Source organism: Eriocheir sinensis, chromosome 22, assembly GCF_024679095.1.
Source record: "Eriocheir sinensis breed Jianghai 21 chromosome 22, ASM2467909v1, whole genome shotgun sequence".
Classification (NCBI taxonomy): domain Eukaryota; kingdom Metazoa; phylum Arthropoda; class Malacostraca; order Decapoda; family Varunidae; genus Eriocheir; species Eriocheir sinensis.
The window spans coordinates 7,473,862-7,490,867 of NC_066530.1; the positions used below are offsets into that span (position 1 = coordinate 7,473,862).

A 17,006-nucleotide genomic window follows, 5' to 3' on the forward strand; every position below is an offset into this window, starting at 1 on the left:
GTGTTCAGTAAAGGACCCCATACTTGCCGTACCAATATGGCGGCCGGCGGCCGACCATATACGCCAGTCAAGCGCGCGATATTTACTCTACTACATCTTTATTTCACGTGACGTCACAAAACAGAGTTATATACCTAGAGCGCGCGAGCCAGACACTCGGGTGCGGCAACCGGTAGTACGTCGGCCGCCATCTTAGGGAGCCCAGTCCAGCCCGCAACTTCAAAGTGAAGGTAATAAATAGTGTGCTCTCACTTTTTCGTGAATATGTTCATTATTATGACATTTAACTGTGCTTAACTGCCAACTACTTACCCGTTGTGTATCGTTGAGTGATATTTTGTATAATAACAGATGAAAATAACACAACAACAGAGATAAGAAATAAATAAGATTGGTAAACAAAGACGAAAATTTCTCGACTCGCGCGTCTACTTCCCTGTGGTGATTGTGAAATTATAAACTGTTACTGATTAACATTAGAACTCCCTTGCCAGTACTTTATATTAGTGACGTCGCCCAGGACAGGGAGCTCTAGACTCTAGAGCTCCCTGTCCTGTGTGACGTCACTCCCATCAGTCCACCCCGCGCCATGTGAACGTAAGCTCGTCACGCTCCTTTACTGTAGGGATTATTTGGCGATCTTGAGTTTTGCCAGTCTCACTAAAGCTTTAAATCGAGGGGATTATCTGGAAGGATTTCTTGTTATATAGCTTTGGATTTCTTGTTGTATAACTTTACTTGACATGAGTAGGCATTGTAGTTATGTTCGCTACGTTTCTTTCGTTATTAGGAAGAGATTAAGCAAGTTTGTTTTGTTTAAAAACAATGATTAATTTGTATTTCATTGGTTGGAGTAGGTAGGAAAACACCTACCGAACGGGCGCAAGCCACTCCCGGTGAGGTATATATGGGAGGTGAGAAGGGAGCTGAAGCCCTCCAAAAACCCTTCCCATGTCCTCACTAACCGTTTCCCTATTGTCTCACCAACACCGGAGAGTAGTTCAGCATGCTCTCTAAAGACAGATCCTCTCTGTATCCACACCACACTACATTCACACAACATATACACCTTTTCCCAAAATTCAAATTTCAAAATGGCGCACTTACATCAAGCCTCGGAGTCCCCGCCTGGGGGGGGGACCACAAATTCCCCTAGAGAGGACTCCCCTTCTGGCTGCCGACCCGAGAGGTGTCTTGATAACTCCTCGAACCTCTTTCTTCTCAATTTCTGCAACATTCGCGGTCTTCGTTCTAATTTTCATTCTGTGGAACATCATCTCTCCTCCTCTAAACCTCACCTTCTCTTCCTTTCCGAAACACAGGTTTCTGAGGCTACTGACAGCAATCTCTACTCTGTTCCCTCCTACTATCTCTATCCTAAATTTCAATCCAAAGCTGGATGTTGCGCCTACGTGCGCAACGACATCACTTGCTCTCGTGCCCAGAACCTTGACTCTTCTGAATTTTCTACTATCTGGCTAAGACTTCATTGTCATTCTATTACTAAATACATCTGTGCTGTTTATCTCTCACCTAACTCTACTAACTATGTAAAATTCTTTGACTATTTGAACTCTAAAGTGGAGCACATCTTGACCCACTCTCCCTTCGCTGAAATCTCCATCCTAGGAGATTTCAATGTTCACCACCAGCTTTGGCTTTCATCCTCTTTCACTGACCATCCTGGTGAACAAGCCTACAACTTTGCTATCTTCAACGACCTAGAGCAGTTGGTCCAGCACCCCACACGTATTCCCGACCGTCTTGGAGACCGGCCCAACATTCTAGACCTCTTCCTTACCTCAAACCCTTCTGCTTATTCTGTCAAACTGTTCTCTCCGTTGGGCTCCTCCGATCACAATCTTATTTCTGCATCCTGTCCTATCGCTCCTGTACACCCTCTGGACCCACCGAAGAGGCGATGCTTCTGGCATTTTGCTTCACCTCGGTGGGACGACCTGAGGATGTACTTTTCCGATTTCCCGTGGAATGATTATTGCTTCCAGGATAGAGACCCCTCTGTGTGTGCTCAGCGCATCACAGAGGTGATTGTCTCTGGAATGGAGGCATACATTCCTCTTTCTTTCTCTACTCCTCACGCTAAAAAGCCTTGGTTTAATCACGCTTGTTCTCGTGCTGTCAATGATAGAGAGGCAGCTCACAAAAGGTAACAGAGCCTTCAAACTAATGCTAATTATGAACTTTACATTTCTGTCCGGAATCGTGCCAAATCTATTCTCCGACTAACCAAAAACTCTTTCATTAACAGAAAATGCCAAAACCTTGCTTTCTCTAACTCTTCCCGTGACTTCTGGCATCTAGCCAAAAACATCTCCTCCAACTTCACTTCTTCATCTTTCCCTCCACTCCTCAGTCCTGACGGCAACACTGCCGTCTCATCTATCTCTAAGGCTGAACTCTTCTCTCAAACTTTTTCTAAAAACTCCACTCTGGACGATTCTGGGCATATTCCTCCTACTCATCCCCCCTCTGACGCCTTTATGCCTGTTATAAAGGTTCTTCAAAATGATATTTTCTATGCCCTCTCTGGCCTCAATCCTCAGAAGGCTTATGGACCTGATGGAGTGCCTCCTATTGTCCTTAAAAACTGCGCCTCCGTGCTGTCACCCTGCCTGGCCAAACTCTTTCGCCTCTGCCTGTCAACATCTACCTTTCCTTCCTGCTGGAAGTATGCCTTCATACAGCCTGTGCCTAAGAAGGGTGACCGTTCCAATCCCTCAAACTACCGTCCTATAGCTTTACTTTCTTGTCTATCTAAAGCTTTTGAATCACTCCTTAACCGGAAGATTCAAAAGCACCTTTCCACTTCTGACCTTCTATCTGATCGCCAGTATGGGGTTCCGCAAGGGGCGTTCTACTGGTGATCTCCTAGCCTTCTTAACTGACTCTTGGTCATCCTCTCTTAGCCGTTTCGGTGAAACCTTTGCTATTGCGCTGGACATCAAAAGCTTTTGATAGGGTCTGGCACAAATATTTGCTTTCCAAACTACCCTCCTACGGTTTCTATCCTTTTCTGTGTACCTTTATCTCCAGTTTCCTTTCTGACCGTTTTATTTCTGCTGTGGTAGACGGTCACTGTTCTTCCCCTAAACCTATTAACAGTGGTGTCCCACAGGGTTCTGTCATATCTCCCACTCTCTTTCTGTTGTTCATTGATGATCTTTCCAAAACGAACTGTCCTATCCATTCCTACGCTGATGATTCCACTCTGCATTACTCAACTTCTTTTAATAGAAGACCCACCCTACAGGAACTTAACGACTCAAGGCTGGAGGCTGCAGAACGCTTAGCCTCAGACCTTACTATTATTTCCGATTGGGGCAAGAGGAACCTGGTATCCTTCAACGCCTCAAAAACACAGTTTCTCCACCTATCCACTCGACACAATCTTCCAAACAACTACTCCCTATTCTTTGACAACACCCAGCTATCACCTTCCTCAACACTAAACATCCTCGGTCTATCCTTAACTCAAAATCTCAACTGGAAACCTCATATCTCTTACTAAATCAGCTTCCTCTAGGCTGGGCGTTCTGTACCGTCTCTGCCAGTTCTTCTCCCCCGCACAGTTGCTGTCCATTTACAGGGGCCTTGTCCGCCCTCGTATGGAGTATGCATCTCATGTGTGTGTGTGTGGGGGGGGGGGAGGGGGCCACTCACACAGCTCTCCTTGACAGAGTGGAATCAAAGGCTCTTCGTCTCATCAGCTCTCCTCCTCATACTGATAGTCTTCTACCTCTCAAATTCCGCCGCCATGTTGCCTCTCTTTCTATATTCTATCGATATTTTCATGCTGACTGCTCTTCTGAACTTACTAACTGCATGCACAAGACTTTCTACTCATGCTCATCCCTATACTGTCCAAACCCCTTATGCAAGAGTTAACCAGCATCTTCACTCTTTCATCCCTCACGCTGGTAAACTCTGGAACAATCTTCCTTCATCTGTATTTCCTCCTGCCTATGACTTGAACTCTTTCAAGAGGAGGGTATCAGGACACCTCTCCTCCCGAAATTGACCTCTGATTTTGAACACTCCTTTAACCTCTGTTCTGGACCAGTAAGTAGCGGGCCTGTTTTTATTTTTCTCATTACGCCCTTGAACTGTCTCCGTAGCTGTAAAAAAAAAAAAAGTAGAATGGTGTACATAATATATTTATTTATTTCGTTTCATTTCTTGCGTGGATGATTAAATTATTACAGACTTTTTATTTTTTCCAAGTGATATTCAACATGGCCCTCAAACACGTAACTGTAGCAATATTTACGTTTTTCGGGGTTTGACATAATAAATCTGCTTTATAGGGACACTTTTAACATTTCAATAATGAATGACGAGTTCTATAAAGTAGTTCTTGCAAAATAAATGACATTGTTATCAAACCTCACCTGGAAAAAAAAGAGTATGGGTGAGGAAAGACATTCTACAAAACATATATTTTAACTACTTATGTTTGTGATTACATATACATATGAAGGCTTTAGACATCAAATATAAGTAATTTGTAAGTAATACTAGAGTGCGAGCAAAAGTGAAGTCAGCGGCCGCGACCCAACCATATGCTGTTCAGCGGCCAGCCGGGAATTTTACATACCGTACTCCGAACCACCTGATATTATTATTTGATATTAAGAAAAGATAAGGCCACCATCGTAATCCTGATAAAAAATCTGCATCATACAAGCATAAATATGCAACAATAACATGAACAAATAAACGAAAATAAAAGATAAGTAAAGTAGCTCATAAAAGTTTTCTCGCATTATTTCCCTTCAACTCCTTCGTACTCAGTTATTTTTCATCATATGAATTTTTCAAGCCCAGTTCCTGAATCCGCATCCTTTTCTGAATACTTCAGTATATGAAACATCCCAATAGTGAAATATACAGACATTGAAAACTGCTCGGAAATCGGTAACTCTGTGGGTGCACCAGGAGGGATTAGTGGCCTTCCCAAGATGGCTGCCGCGGCAGGGTAGCTTGCATCACCCGCCGCCAACCCCACAACACGGGAGCGCGCGCTGCCTAAAGGCTCAAGTTAGATTCGATAGACTATATGGGCTCCTGCTGAGTCCTAATCCCCACTTGCCTACCGTGTTCTGAACCTTTTCCAGCAGTGCGATCACTGCGATGTCTCCTTCTCTGTACTTAGTGCGTTATTTCTGATCCATAGAGGCAATATAGTAGTACAGCGCTACTCCTTTCCATAGACTTCGCCCTACGTCATATTTATTTACTACTCTATTGCCTCCATTTATTATCATCCCTGACATCCTCCTTGCCTTCCCTTCATTCACTTTCCTCTGTTTCTCCCCTCCTATGTCTTCCTTGTTAACCTCCATTCCTATAGGTACACATATTTATCAACTACCTCCGCCATCAGCAGTACATCATCAGCGTAGGCCAGGCACTCCTTTCTCGGCTTTCCTAATTCTCGTGGTACATATTGAAAAGTGCCGGGGACATCACACAGCCTTGCCCGACTCCTACATTATTTTCTAACCACGCAGTATATATTGACGTCTCCTAATGTGAACTGCACCTCATTTCCCTCATAAAGACTCAGTATTACATTTTTACTATCTTTTCATCTACACCAACATGTCCTAGCAATATAATGAACTTATACGTGACTGGAACAGCCGATCGATCCCTCAACAGATTTTAGACTGCGGTACAACAGTGTCGAATGAATAGACTCGTTCAGAAAACCAATACATACTCACTTTTCACCACAACACACCAACACTGACAACTACACTTGATTCACTTTCCTCCCCTGCACACTCGGCTCCCCCGTCCCCCCAACAGCCAACACAAATATGCGTGTTATGCACCTTTACAGGTGCCCTGCGCATTATTGTCCAGATCCAGATCCAGATCCAGAACTTTTCTTTATTCACTGTATCGTGGACAGGTGAAGGCGAAAAGAGGCACACAGGGGGCCGTTGCAAAGGCCAGCGCCGAAACCACAGATCAGCTGGCTGCTGGCGGCGCGGAAACTGTTTGTGTCGCTGCCTGTGTTGAAGGGTGTGTGTCCCTGCCTGTGTTGAGGGTTTGTGTCGCTGCCTGTGTTGCCTGGAGGACACGGCACGACCCAGCGCCCTCAAACACTGAAGGAAAGGGCCCTGGCGGTGACTGTTTGGAGCCAGGAGGGAAACACGACGTGCAAGGTGTGTGTGTGTGTGTGTGTTTACCTAATTGTATTTGCCATGTTGTGGTGTACGGCTGAGGAGCCACGCTGGTACTGTCCCGTCTCTATATCTACCGTTACCGTACCATTGATGAGGTTTCAAGCCTCGCTCCACTGCCAGGCCGCGCTCCGCAGGGCCAGAGTTGCCAGGTCGGGGACTGCAAACCCGCCACATCCCTCCCCGAAAACCGCCAAGTCCCGCCAGACCAATTTGCTTCCCCCCTCATCATACGCATCATACGTAGACTTTTTCATTATCCAGAACATTGTATTTTCTAGAATTAACATTAGTTAACCTACAGCAATAGTTTCAACATATTACACAGAAATCCCTTATACTTTATAAACAATGCCATATACCTACTAATTACCCACAAAATAAACAAAGGTAAAATTCTAGTGCTTGCCCATACTCCCCCCTCCCCCCATACAAGCCTGGGGACCTGGTGGGAATGCGGGGTTTCGGGTGGGGGACACGAAATCAGTCGCATTCGCGTATTTTTTTAGTGTGGGGGGGGGGGGATAAAAACTCCCTAGATCTAGGGAAACTTCCTAAATTTAGGGAATTTTTCCTCCAACCACCACTAAAATAAGCGTTTGTGACGAATTTAGTATTTCCCATACGAAAACCACGCACTCAGTGGATCCCCAAGCTTGTTTTGGGAGAGAAGCGTAGTGAACCCACCAAACGATGCTCACCTCACCATCTGGCGTGGCACCGGCGGCCATCTGTGCCCACATAAACCGCCTCCATCACACTCATGCTCTCTCTCTAGTAGGTTGTCACCTCATCGCAAGGTTTCCGTCCTCCAAGTAGAGTCCGTGGCACCAAACACAGTGTATCTTCATTGTTTATCACTGACACAAGTAAAACCAGCCCAGTCTGTCACGTGGATGTGCCTCACGTTTCGCTGCCACTCAGTCGCCATCACCCTCACATGAGGCTTCAGCATATGCCCCTTCAACACCGCCTGCTACATCTGCTGCTCCAACACCATCAACATCTGCTGTTCCAACACAATCGACATCTGCTTCTCCAACACCATCAACATCTGCAGCTCCAACACCATCAACATCTTTTGCTTCAACACCTTCTACATCTTTTGCTCCCAAGATGTCGCTGGAGATAAGAAGTTAGCTGTTCAAGTCTGAGTTTGCTCCGCCTGTCACCACTTCATCCTCACTCTTTCCCAGCTACAAGATCTGCTTTCTGATGCTGCATGTAAAATATGTGGTGATGATCTGACTGCAGAGGGAAGCAATGATCCATTCGACTCCACCATCAGTCTTTCATGTACTAGCTGTGAAACAAGGAGGATTGTGACACAGTGCCATGCAGTTGATCCTGACGGACGGCAGATGAAGCTAACAGAACACAATGTCAAGATTGTTTATGAAGGACTACTCAATAACCTCGGCGAAGCTGGAGTGAAAAGGATGGCTCATGCATTTGGCATTCCTCTCTTCTCAACCGGGAAATTCAACAGATATGCTTACTATCTGTACAAGAAAATGGATCAACATTACAGCAGCTGTATGAAGAAGGGAATTGCAGGAATCTTTCGTCACTATGCCTTAGCTGGAGAAGACCCACATCGTGAAACAGGGCATCTTGACATTGCTGTATCATATGATGGTACATGGATGAAGAGGGGACACACATACCAGCCATGTAGGAGTAGGACTTGCTATTGAGGCAGACACTGGAATAGTCATCGACTTTGAGGTCCTCAGCAATTACTGTGGCATCTGCAGTAAGGGCCTCTAACCCCAGCCAAGATGAATGGAACACGTTCATGGAGAAACATTGCCCCAAATGCATGAAAAACTTTGATGGAAAAACAGGCGCCATGGACGCTGAAGCTGCAAAAAGGATCTGGAACAGCTCCACTGCTCATCATCTCCGCTACACCACATTCATCGGCGACGGGGATTAGAGTTCATACAATGCTGTCTGTGCACTAAATGATGGTCATGGCCCTTATGATGTCCAAGTGATAAAACAAGAATGTGTAAATCACGTGTCAAAGAGAATGGGTACACGCTTACGGAAGCTGAAGCAAGAATGCTTCACCACCATCACAGGGAAGGATGGCAAGAAGAGGAGGAGAAGTGAACTTGGTGGTGCTGGCAAGCTGACAGACAGTCATCAACTCTCTTCAGATATACTACATGAAAGCCATCAAAGATAATGAAAACAAAACTGTCACAAGTATGAGATCTGACATAATGGCTTCCTACTATCATGCTATTGCGTCAGATGAGTTTCCTAATTGTCATCAATTATGCCCTTAAAGTGAAGACTCATGGTGCTTTTATATGAGAGCACAAGCAAAAGAAGAAACTCCACGTTTGCACTCTGAAAAGCCACCATTTCTCAGCGGAATTCCTAAGGAAAACCGTGTGCAAATATTGAAGATCTACAGTGACCTGACATCAACCGAACTAGTAGAAAGGTGACTTAAGGGGCATACACAAAACCCAAATGAAAACATTCACTCCAAACTTTGGACAAAATGCAGCAAGACCAAGTTTGCTGGAGTAAAGAGAGTCAACTTCCTGGCAAAAACTACCATCTTAGAGCATGACCTCGGATATAGAGATGCATCACTTTTGAGTCACCTTGGGTTTGGTGCATCTGAGAACACTTTGGCAGGTTTGGATGCCCAGGACAAGAAAAGGAGAAGCCCCAAAGAAAAGAAAGTGACGAAGAAGAAGAAGCAGGAGGCATCCACAGAACACTACAGCCCAGGAGATTTCTAGTGCGCGCACACACACACACACACACACACACACACACACACACACACACACACACAGGTGCCAATTATGATTTAAATAATTCATTGTCATTCATAAATAAAACTACATAGGTATCTAAGTTCTTTTTTATCCCTGTAAAGTCCTCTCAAAATCATAACTTTGTACGCTAACTGGATCTATACACAAAATAGCCAATATCTCGAAAGTGAATTTTTTGTACTTTGGAGAATAATAACTCTATTAGTTGTGAACATAATAAAAAACTCAAATATCTGCTTAAAGACGAGTGAATGATAAAAGAATTGTCCCTCGTTTTTTTTACAAACAAAAACACTGATGATATGATTTATTGAAGGTAAAAAAAAGTGGTAGAATTATGGGACATTTAAAATGTTGATTTTGGTATTTTTTTTTTGCACAAGAATGGCGAGACATTAAAAAATTGAATGGACAATTTTTAACTAGTGGTGCTATAAGTAAAACTACCAAATATCGTACATATTGAGTTAACATGCTGGCCCCCATTAATGTTTTTAGCTCTGCTCTTATTAAAAGTAAAAAAATTTGTTTGTATTTTTTTTCCTACAGAAGCACGAAAGCTATTATGCTGATACATGCAGATCCTATTGCATTTACCCAAGTCTTCAAAATAAAAAAATACCTTAGAACAATTGAAATAAAATGAATGTACCCTCCACTAATGCTAGGCAGTGCCTCCCCTTTACCCGTCCGCTGCGATTGGCATGGATTTCGCCTTCACTGGTAGCCTGGTAACATATAGTCCCTGGTCTTTCTCTGCCTCTGTAGTGGATAGTGGAGTGTTTCCCATGTGGTATTGGTATTTTGGATATCCCCTCCCAAGGTGCAGGACTTTACATTTTTCTTCATTGAATTGCAGCAGCCACTTTTTGTCCCACTCCTGCAGCTTGGTGATGTCTTCTTGTAGGAAACCCACAGTCAAGGGGTCACTATACCACTGCTCCCCTTGCCTCTTTGCAGCCCCAGCCATGAGTGAGTTCCTTCATCTGTTTCTCTATTTCTTCCTCTACTGTTCTAGCATTTGCCGTTGTTGATCTGTCACTATACCACTGCTCCCCTTGCCTCTTTGCAGCCCCAGCCATGAGTGAGTTCCGCATCCACCATCAAGTGAGTGAGCTCTTCTCGCTTCTTGGGTGAGTACTGAAGGCTGAGAGAATACATGACCTTGAGGATTGATTTGTCCACAGTTTTTTGTATGAAGTGATGTTGCCTTTTGTAGCGCTGGAAGTAGAGAAGCACTTGTCTTGAAATTCACTGTCAGTAATTTTCAAAGCACAAAAATAAACTGAGACTTCTTAGACACAAACAGTTAGAGATGGGGTTTATTTTTACTGTAGGTTTTTATTTGATGTGACGTTTCCTTTCGTAATGCTGTAAATAGAGGGAAGCACTTGTCTTGAAATTCATCAGTAACTTACGGTGCACAAAAAGCTCTTAGACACAAACAGTTAGAGGTGGGATTAATTTTTCCAGTAAGTTTCTCAAGTTTCTCTGTGAAGTGACATTTCCTCTTATATGCCAGAAGCTGAAAATAGAAGAAAGTATATCATGAAATTCATCACTAACTTGCAATTCACAAAAAGCTGTTAGAATACAAACAATTAGATATGGGATTAATTTTTCCAGTAAGTTTCTCTGTGGTGACATTTCCTCTATAAGCCAGAAGCTGAAAATTGAGGGAAACACATCTTGAAATTGATCACAAAGAACAAAAATAAGCTGAGACTTCTTAGATACAAACATGTGATTAATTTTTCCAGTAAGTTTCTCTGTGAAGTGACATTTCCTCAAGCCAGAAGCTGAAAATAGGTGCACCTAACATTACCAAATGTGGGGTACAAACTTGGCGGAGGGACTGTTTTTTGGGCGCCATTAAAGGTAGTGGCTAAAGAGTAGCTTAGCCGGATATTTTGTTTTTATTTATTAATGATCCACGAGACATCCTAGAGTTAAATCAAAGTATGTGCTTATCTTTGTATTCATTCATACACACACTGGTAATATTTCTGTGGAGTCTGGCTCACTTATTAGAGTGAAATTCTATTGTGATAAACAGTCACATATTCGTGTCACTAGTAAAAATGAAACTAGTAATTTAAGTTTTGCCACCATGAAATATACACAAATAGATAAATATGAAAGCTCACAAAGTGACAATAAGTGACATCACCTGGTTTACGCAGTAAAAGTATGCTATTTTAGGTATCTGACACCCGCAATACGGCAGGCTGCTGCTGCCTCGGCCACAGATTATTGTCAGATTGTCATATTCAGCCGCTTATATTTCCCGACTTCCTGCCCCAAAACTGTCTTCTGGGCTCCAAAAACGAAACTGATTTATATTTATCGTTAAAAGAGTAAGATCCTGATGTTTCTTGGCAATAGTTAGGCGTCAAAAACAGTTAAATACTGTGCTCTGAGTACGACAATCTGGCAACAGTAGCTATACGTATTTTCATATTATTGTTCTGTTGTTCATTGAATGTTGTGTTCAAGAAAAATAATACTCATAATTTTAGTTAGTTTTTGGTTATAAGGATTCTTTACGAAATACAAGTATAACATTACCTTCTTTTACTTAGGAAACGTCCTGAATCCTGGACCGGCTACGATATTGTTAGGTGCGCCTATTGATGGAAGCACATCTTGAAATTGATCAGTAACTTGCAAAGCACAAAATCACCTGACATCTCTTCGGGGCATATCCTCAGATGGTGCCCCTCTGCCTCTTACATCAACTATTCCCAAAGGCCGAAAAGGAGATCAATTGGATTTTCATGAGTGTTTTTTCACGTTCAAGGCACAGAAGAAGGAGGGTCACACTACCATCAGGGTCACTAAATACTTGAAAACCCGATTAACCCGTCTGCTGCGATTGGCACGGATTTGGCCTTCATTGGTAGCCTGGTAACATATAATCCCAGGTCTTTCTCTGCCTCTGTGGTGGATAGTGGAATGTTTCCCATGTGGTATTGGTGTCCTGGATATCTCCTCCCAAGGTGCAGGACTACATTTTTCTTCATTGAATTGTAGCAGCCACTTTTGTCCCATTCCTGTAGCCGGTGATGTCTTCTTGTAGGAAATCCACAGTCAAGGGCTTAATCTCCTTTATGGCCTTTGGAAATCGTTGACATGAGAGGCGGCTGTGTCTGAGCAAACCAATCTTCACTCTCTCTCCAGGATCACGTCAGACTCGGCGGAGCAGTACACGGATCAGCTGAGGGATTCCGTGGAGCGCATCGTCAGCGGGAAGGAGTCGGCTGCTGGGGCCGTCCGCATGCTCGCTGAGACGTCCCCCGACCCCCAGGCCTTCCTCTCCAAGTACAATGAGCTCAAGAGTCGCAAGTAGGTGCCGAAAGAATTGCCTTCCATGTGTGTGTGTGTGTGTGTGTGTGTGTGTGTGTGTGTGTGTGTGTGTGTTGGTTCAGCAGTAACACGTTGAGTCCACCCAGAATTGACCTCTATTTGGCTGCTTGTCTCTTTGTCTATAGGAGTAGTGCTAGCTTTTTTTTATTTTTTTTATAGATTATCTCACCTTACCTCACCTCACTTTACCCTACCTTACCTTACCCTACCTTACCTTACCTTACCTCACCTCACCTTACCTCTTCTGTATCTTTCCTGCCATACTTTACCATACCCTACCTTACCTTACCTTACCTTACCTTACCTCACTAACCTTACCTTACCTTATTGTACCTTACCCTTCTTTATCTTCTTCCTCTTCCTCATTTTCTTCTTTTTCCTCCTTTTCCTTTTCTTCTTTCTCTTCATTTCTTCTTCTTCTTCTTTTTCTTCTTGTTATTATCATTATATTTTTAGACTGGGTGATATTTTTGACTTTTTGACACACACACACACACACACACACACTATTCTCCTCATACACATCCGGGCCTAGCTCTGCCCCTTCTCCATGGTACACTTCAAATGCATAGAATCATCGCCTCTCTAAACTAACATTCACTCTGTATTCCGTGTCTTAATTCCCGGCATTGCGTTCCCAGCGTGCACGGACTTGATCCCTTGGTGGTGGTGCTGAGCGGGCTGGTGCAGGAGCCATCAGTGAGGCAGGCTGTGGAGGGCAGGTCCAGGCTGAGGCTGGAGGAGGATGGCCTGTCCCTCACCACCGTGCCGTCCATCCTCTCTGATGTGGAGGAGGTCACGCAGACGACGCTCTCCAGGGACCAGCTCAATGCGGTAAGGGTCGTGTGTGTGTGTGTATTTACCTAGTTGTGACACACAGGAAAAGAGCTATGCTCGCGCTGTCCCGTCTCCATATCCTCTCTTATCCACCTTTTCTTTAAAATCATGAATGTTTCTTGCACAAACCACCTCCTCCTCCAGTCTATTCCATAGCTCAATGCTTCTGTTTGGGAAGCTAAACTTTTTCACATCTTGCCTACATGTGGTCGCCCTCAACTTCTTTCCATGTCCTCTCGTTTCTCTCTCGTTCCACACACACAGGTCCTCTCTGTCCAGATTCTCCACCCCGCTCGCCACCCTGTACACCGCTATCAGGGTGGCAAGTGGGGTGGAGAATGTGTGTGTGTCTGTCTGTCTGTCTGTCTGCCCCCCCCCCCCCCTTCTCTCTCTCTCTCTCTCTCTCTCTCTCTCTCTCTCTCTCTCTCTCTCTCTCTCTCTCTCTCTCTCTCTCGCTCGCGCTCCCTTCTCTCTCTCTCTCTCTCTCTCTCTCTCTCTCTCTCTCTCTCTCTCTCTCTCTCTCTCTCTCTCTCTCTCTCTCTCTCTCTCTCTCTCTCTCTCTCTCTCTCTCTCTCTCTCTCTCTCTCTCTCTCTCTCTCTCTCTCTCTCTCTCTCTCTCTCTCTCTCTCTCTCTCTCTCTCTCTCTCTCTCTCTCTCTCTCTCTCTCTCTCTCTCTCTCTCTCTCTCTCTCTCTCTCTCTCTCTCTCTCTCTCTCTCTCTCTCTCTCTCTCTCTCTCTCTCTCTCTCTCTCTCTCTCTCTCTCTCTCTCTCTCTCTCTCTCTCTCTCTCTCTCTCTCTCTCTCTCTCTCTCTCTCTCTCTCTCTCTCTCTCTCTCTCTCTCTCTCTCTCTCTCTCTCTCTCTCTCTCTCTCTCTCTCTCTCTCTCTCTCTCTCTCTCTCTCTCTCTCTCTCTCTCTCTCTCTCTCTCTCTCTCTCTCTCTCTCTCTCTCTCTCTCTCTCTCTCTCTCTCTCTCTCTCTCTCTCTCTCTCTCTCTCTCTCTCTCTCTCTCTCTCTCTCTCTCTCTCTCTCTCTCTCTCTCTCTCTCTCTCTCTCTCTCTCTCTCTCTCTCTCTCTCTCTCTCTCTCTCTCTCTCTCTCTCTCTCTCTCTCTCTCTCTCTCTCTCTCTCTCTCTCTCTCTCTCTCTCTCTCTCTCTCTCTCTCTCTCTCTCTCTCTCTCTCTCTCTCTCTCTCTCTCTCTCTCTCTCTCTCTCTCTCTCTCTCTCTCTCTCTCTCTCTCTCTCTCTCTCTCTCTCTCTCTCTCTCTCTCTCTCTCTCTCTCTCTCTCTCTCTCTCTCTCTCTCTCTAAGTTCAATGCGTTAAGGACCTGGGGACTAAAATCGCGTCAAACCTCAAATTCTCACATCAATGCATCGATGCAGCAAATATCAGAATGTTGGGCTTCATTAAAAGAAACTTTTATTCAAGAATAAAGATGTAATACTTCCGCTCTACAATAGTTTAGTCAGACCCCACTTGGAATATGCGGTACAGTTTTGGTCTCACCAACATGCAAAGGACATTGATAAACTAGAAGGTGTTAATCGTCGAGCAACAAAAATGATCCCTTCCTTGCGCAACAAATCCTACGAAGAAAGGCTTTCCACCCTTAACATGTTCTCTCTTGAGAAACGTCGCCCCCGAGGAAAACTGATCGAATGTTTTAAAATACTTAATGGTTTCACGAATGTAGACAGAACAAAATTGTTTATGATCGATGACACTTTGCGAATGAGGAACAATGGCACAAAACTCAAATGTAGACAAGTAAATTCAGACGGCACCAAATTTTTCTTCACCAACGTTGTAGTGCGAGAATGGAATAAGCTCCCACCATCCTTGGGTTCACACGTGACTTTGCCCCGCTGCTGTGTGGTGCCAACTCGCTCTTTCCTCTGTTTTCCTCTGCTTTCGCGGTGTGAGGCGTTCTGTGCTTCTGTGTAACTGCTGCTGTACTGGAGGACTACAAAACCAGGAGGATTACCCTGCCTTCTACTACAGACCGCTAAGTGTTCTGATTTAGTATTTACTTAGTTAGATAGTGATCCACAGTTACTCCTAGGACAAGTGTATTAAGCTTCCCACATCTACACTAAATTCAACATTCTTTCACGCCAACCCAGTGCTACACGGTTTTATATTGCTTTTGTGTTTTTTATATTGCTTTTGTGTTTTCTTCTCCTTCTATTATTAGGATACTTTACTGTGCTGTGATAATAGGACTACGTGAATCAGGCGCGCCAAGCTACGTTAATTTCTAAGTCCACACAAAAACACTAGATAATCCACTTTCCGCGCAAACCTAGTGAACACAGTTATTATCTTCTTGACATAAGTGATTTCTCAGTATATTAATATTGGCCTGTGTTTTGTCTTGGTGGGTAGAAATAACTGCGCCTTTTTACCCGAGACACACCCTTTTCCCCGGGGAATTGACCTGACTGCGACCTCACAGCAGCTGTGGTTTGTTTTCCTAGATACACATTTTTGACCTGACGACCTCACCGCAGCTGTTGGTTTGTTTTCCTAGATACACATTTTTGACCTGACGACCTCACAGCAGCTGTTGGTTTGTTTTCCTAGATACACATTTTTAACCTGACGACCTCACGCTTTCGTGCTTTGTTATCGTCTTAACGCGCCTAATTGTTTCCGTCTTGCCTCGCCCATATCTTCACCATGACGTCCCTCAAGCGTTGTTCTGGGTGTGGCCTTCGCATGGCCAAGCAGTACTTTCTTTCCAAGGACGTTTGTAGGTTCTGCGTTAAGACTCAGAAGGATGATCAGAGGATCATAGAGTCAGAGAATAGGGTTACGACTCTTGCCGCCCAGGTACACTTACTGGTTAGTGCAGCAGCAACAAGCCCCGCCTCCTCCTCCTCCCCTTCCTCTTCCTCTTCTTCCTCGTCCTCCTCCCCCTCCTCTTCCTCTTCTTCCTCGTCCTCCTCCCCTCTAGTTTTGTCTTCAACCACCCCGCAGCCCTCCCATCCTCCTCCTCCTCCTCCTCGACCATCTCCGATCTCCCTTCCCACCCCTCCTTCTCCTCTTCTTCCTCCTCTTCCTCCTCCTCCTCCTCCTCCTCCTTCCTCCTCCGTCCCCTCTCCCCCTCTCCCCGCCCACCCTCCTCCTCCTCCTCTCCCTCTTCCTCCTCCTTGTCCTCCGCCTCTTCGCTCGTCCCTCCCTCCAACACCTGTCCATAACCTTCCCATTCCCCCTCTTCCTCCTCCCTCTCCTCGTCCATACCTCCCTCCACCACCTCCTCCCTTTCACCTACTCCTCCTTCCTCCTCCTCCTCCTCCTCCTCCTCCCCTCCTCCTCCTCCGCCTCAAATTCCTCGCCTTCCTCTTCGTCCCCCTCTCCCCTCTTCCGCCCTCTCACCCTCCTCCTCCTCCTCTCCCTCTTTCTCCTCCTTGTCCTCCGCCTCCTCGCTCGTCCCTCCCTCCAACACCTGTCCCTTACCTTCCCTTTCCCCCTCTTCCTCCTCCCTCTCCTCGTCCATTCCTCCCTCCACCACCTCACCCTCCCTTTCTCCTTCTTCCTCTTCCTCCTCCTCCTCCCTCTTTCCACCTTCCACCTCTTCCACAATTTCTCCTCGTTCTTCACAGCAGGTCCCTCCCTCCTTCCCGCTCTCCCTCCCCCTTCACCCCCTCCTGGCCCCCCTTCCGACCGTCGGGTTCTTGTTGTTGGTGATAGTCAGGTTAGTTATGTTGACAGGTATTTTTGCTCCAATGATAAGAACAGTACTAGGGAGTGTATACAAGGGGAAGGGGTGTGACATATATCAGACAGT

At 45.2% G+C, this 17,006-nt stretch overlaps 2 protein-coding genes across 4 annotated transcripts in view; one reads left to right on the plus strand and one right to left on the minus strand.

Annotated features, from left to right (window-relative positions):
* The window catches only part of LOC127001981 (xanthine dehydrogenase/oxidase-like), a 49,172-nt gene extending 43,399 nt beyond the window's left edge, over positions 1-5,773 (minus strand). The window contains 1 exon segment of the mRNA XM_050867296.1: positions 5,748-5,773. The gene's annotated coding sequence lies outside the window, so the exon portion shown is untranslated.
* A 200-nt stretch (positions 5,774-5,973) lies between these two features.
* Positions 5,974-17,006, plus strand: part of LOC127001980 (gamma-tubulin complex component 2-like) — a 58,061-nt gene continuing 47,028 nt past the window's right edge. The window contains exons 1-5 of one of the 3 annotated variants that reach the window (XM_050867295.1): positions 5,974-6,194; positions 9,977-9,988; positions 10,089-10,149; positions 12,197-12,361; positions 13,024-13,216. In XM_050867295.1, coding sequence (XP_050723252.1) covers positions 9,985-9,988; positions 10,089-10,149; positions 12,197-12,361; positions 13,024-13,216 — 423 coding nt within the window. In that variant the 5' untranslated portion in view covers positions 5,974-6,194; positions 9,977-9,984. Of the gene's footprint in view, positions 6,195-9,976; positions 9,989-10,088; positions 10,150-12,196; positions 12,362-13,023; positions 13,217-17,006 lie in introns of those variants that run through there. The other 2 variants (XM_050867292.1, XM_050867294.1) reach the window with 2 other exon arrangements.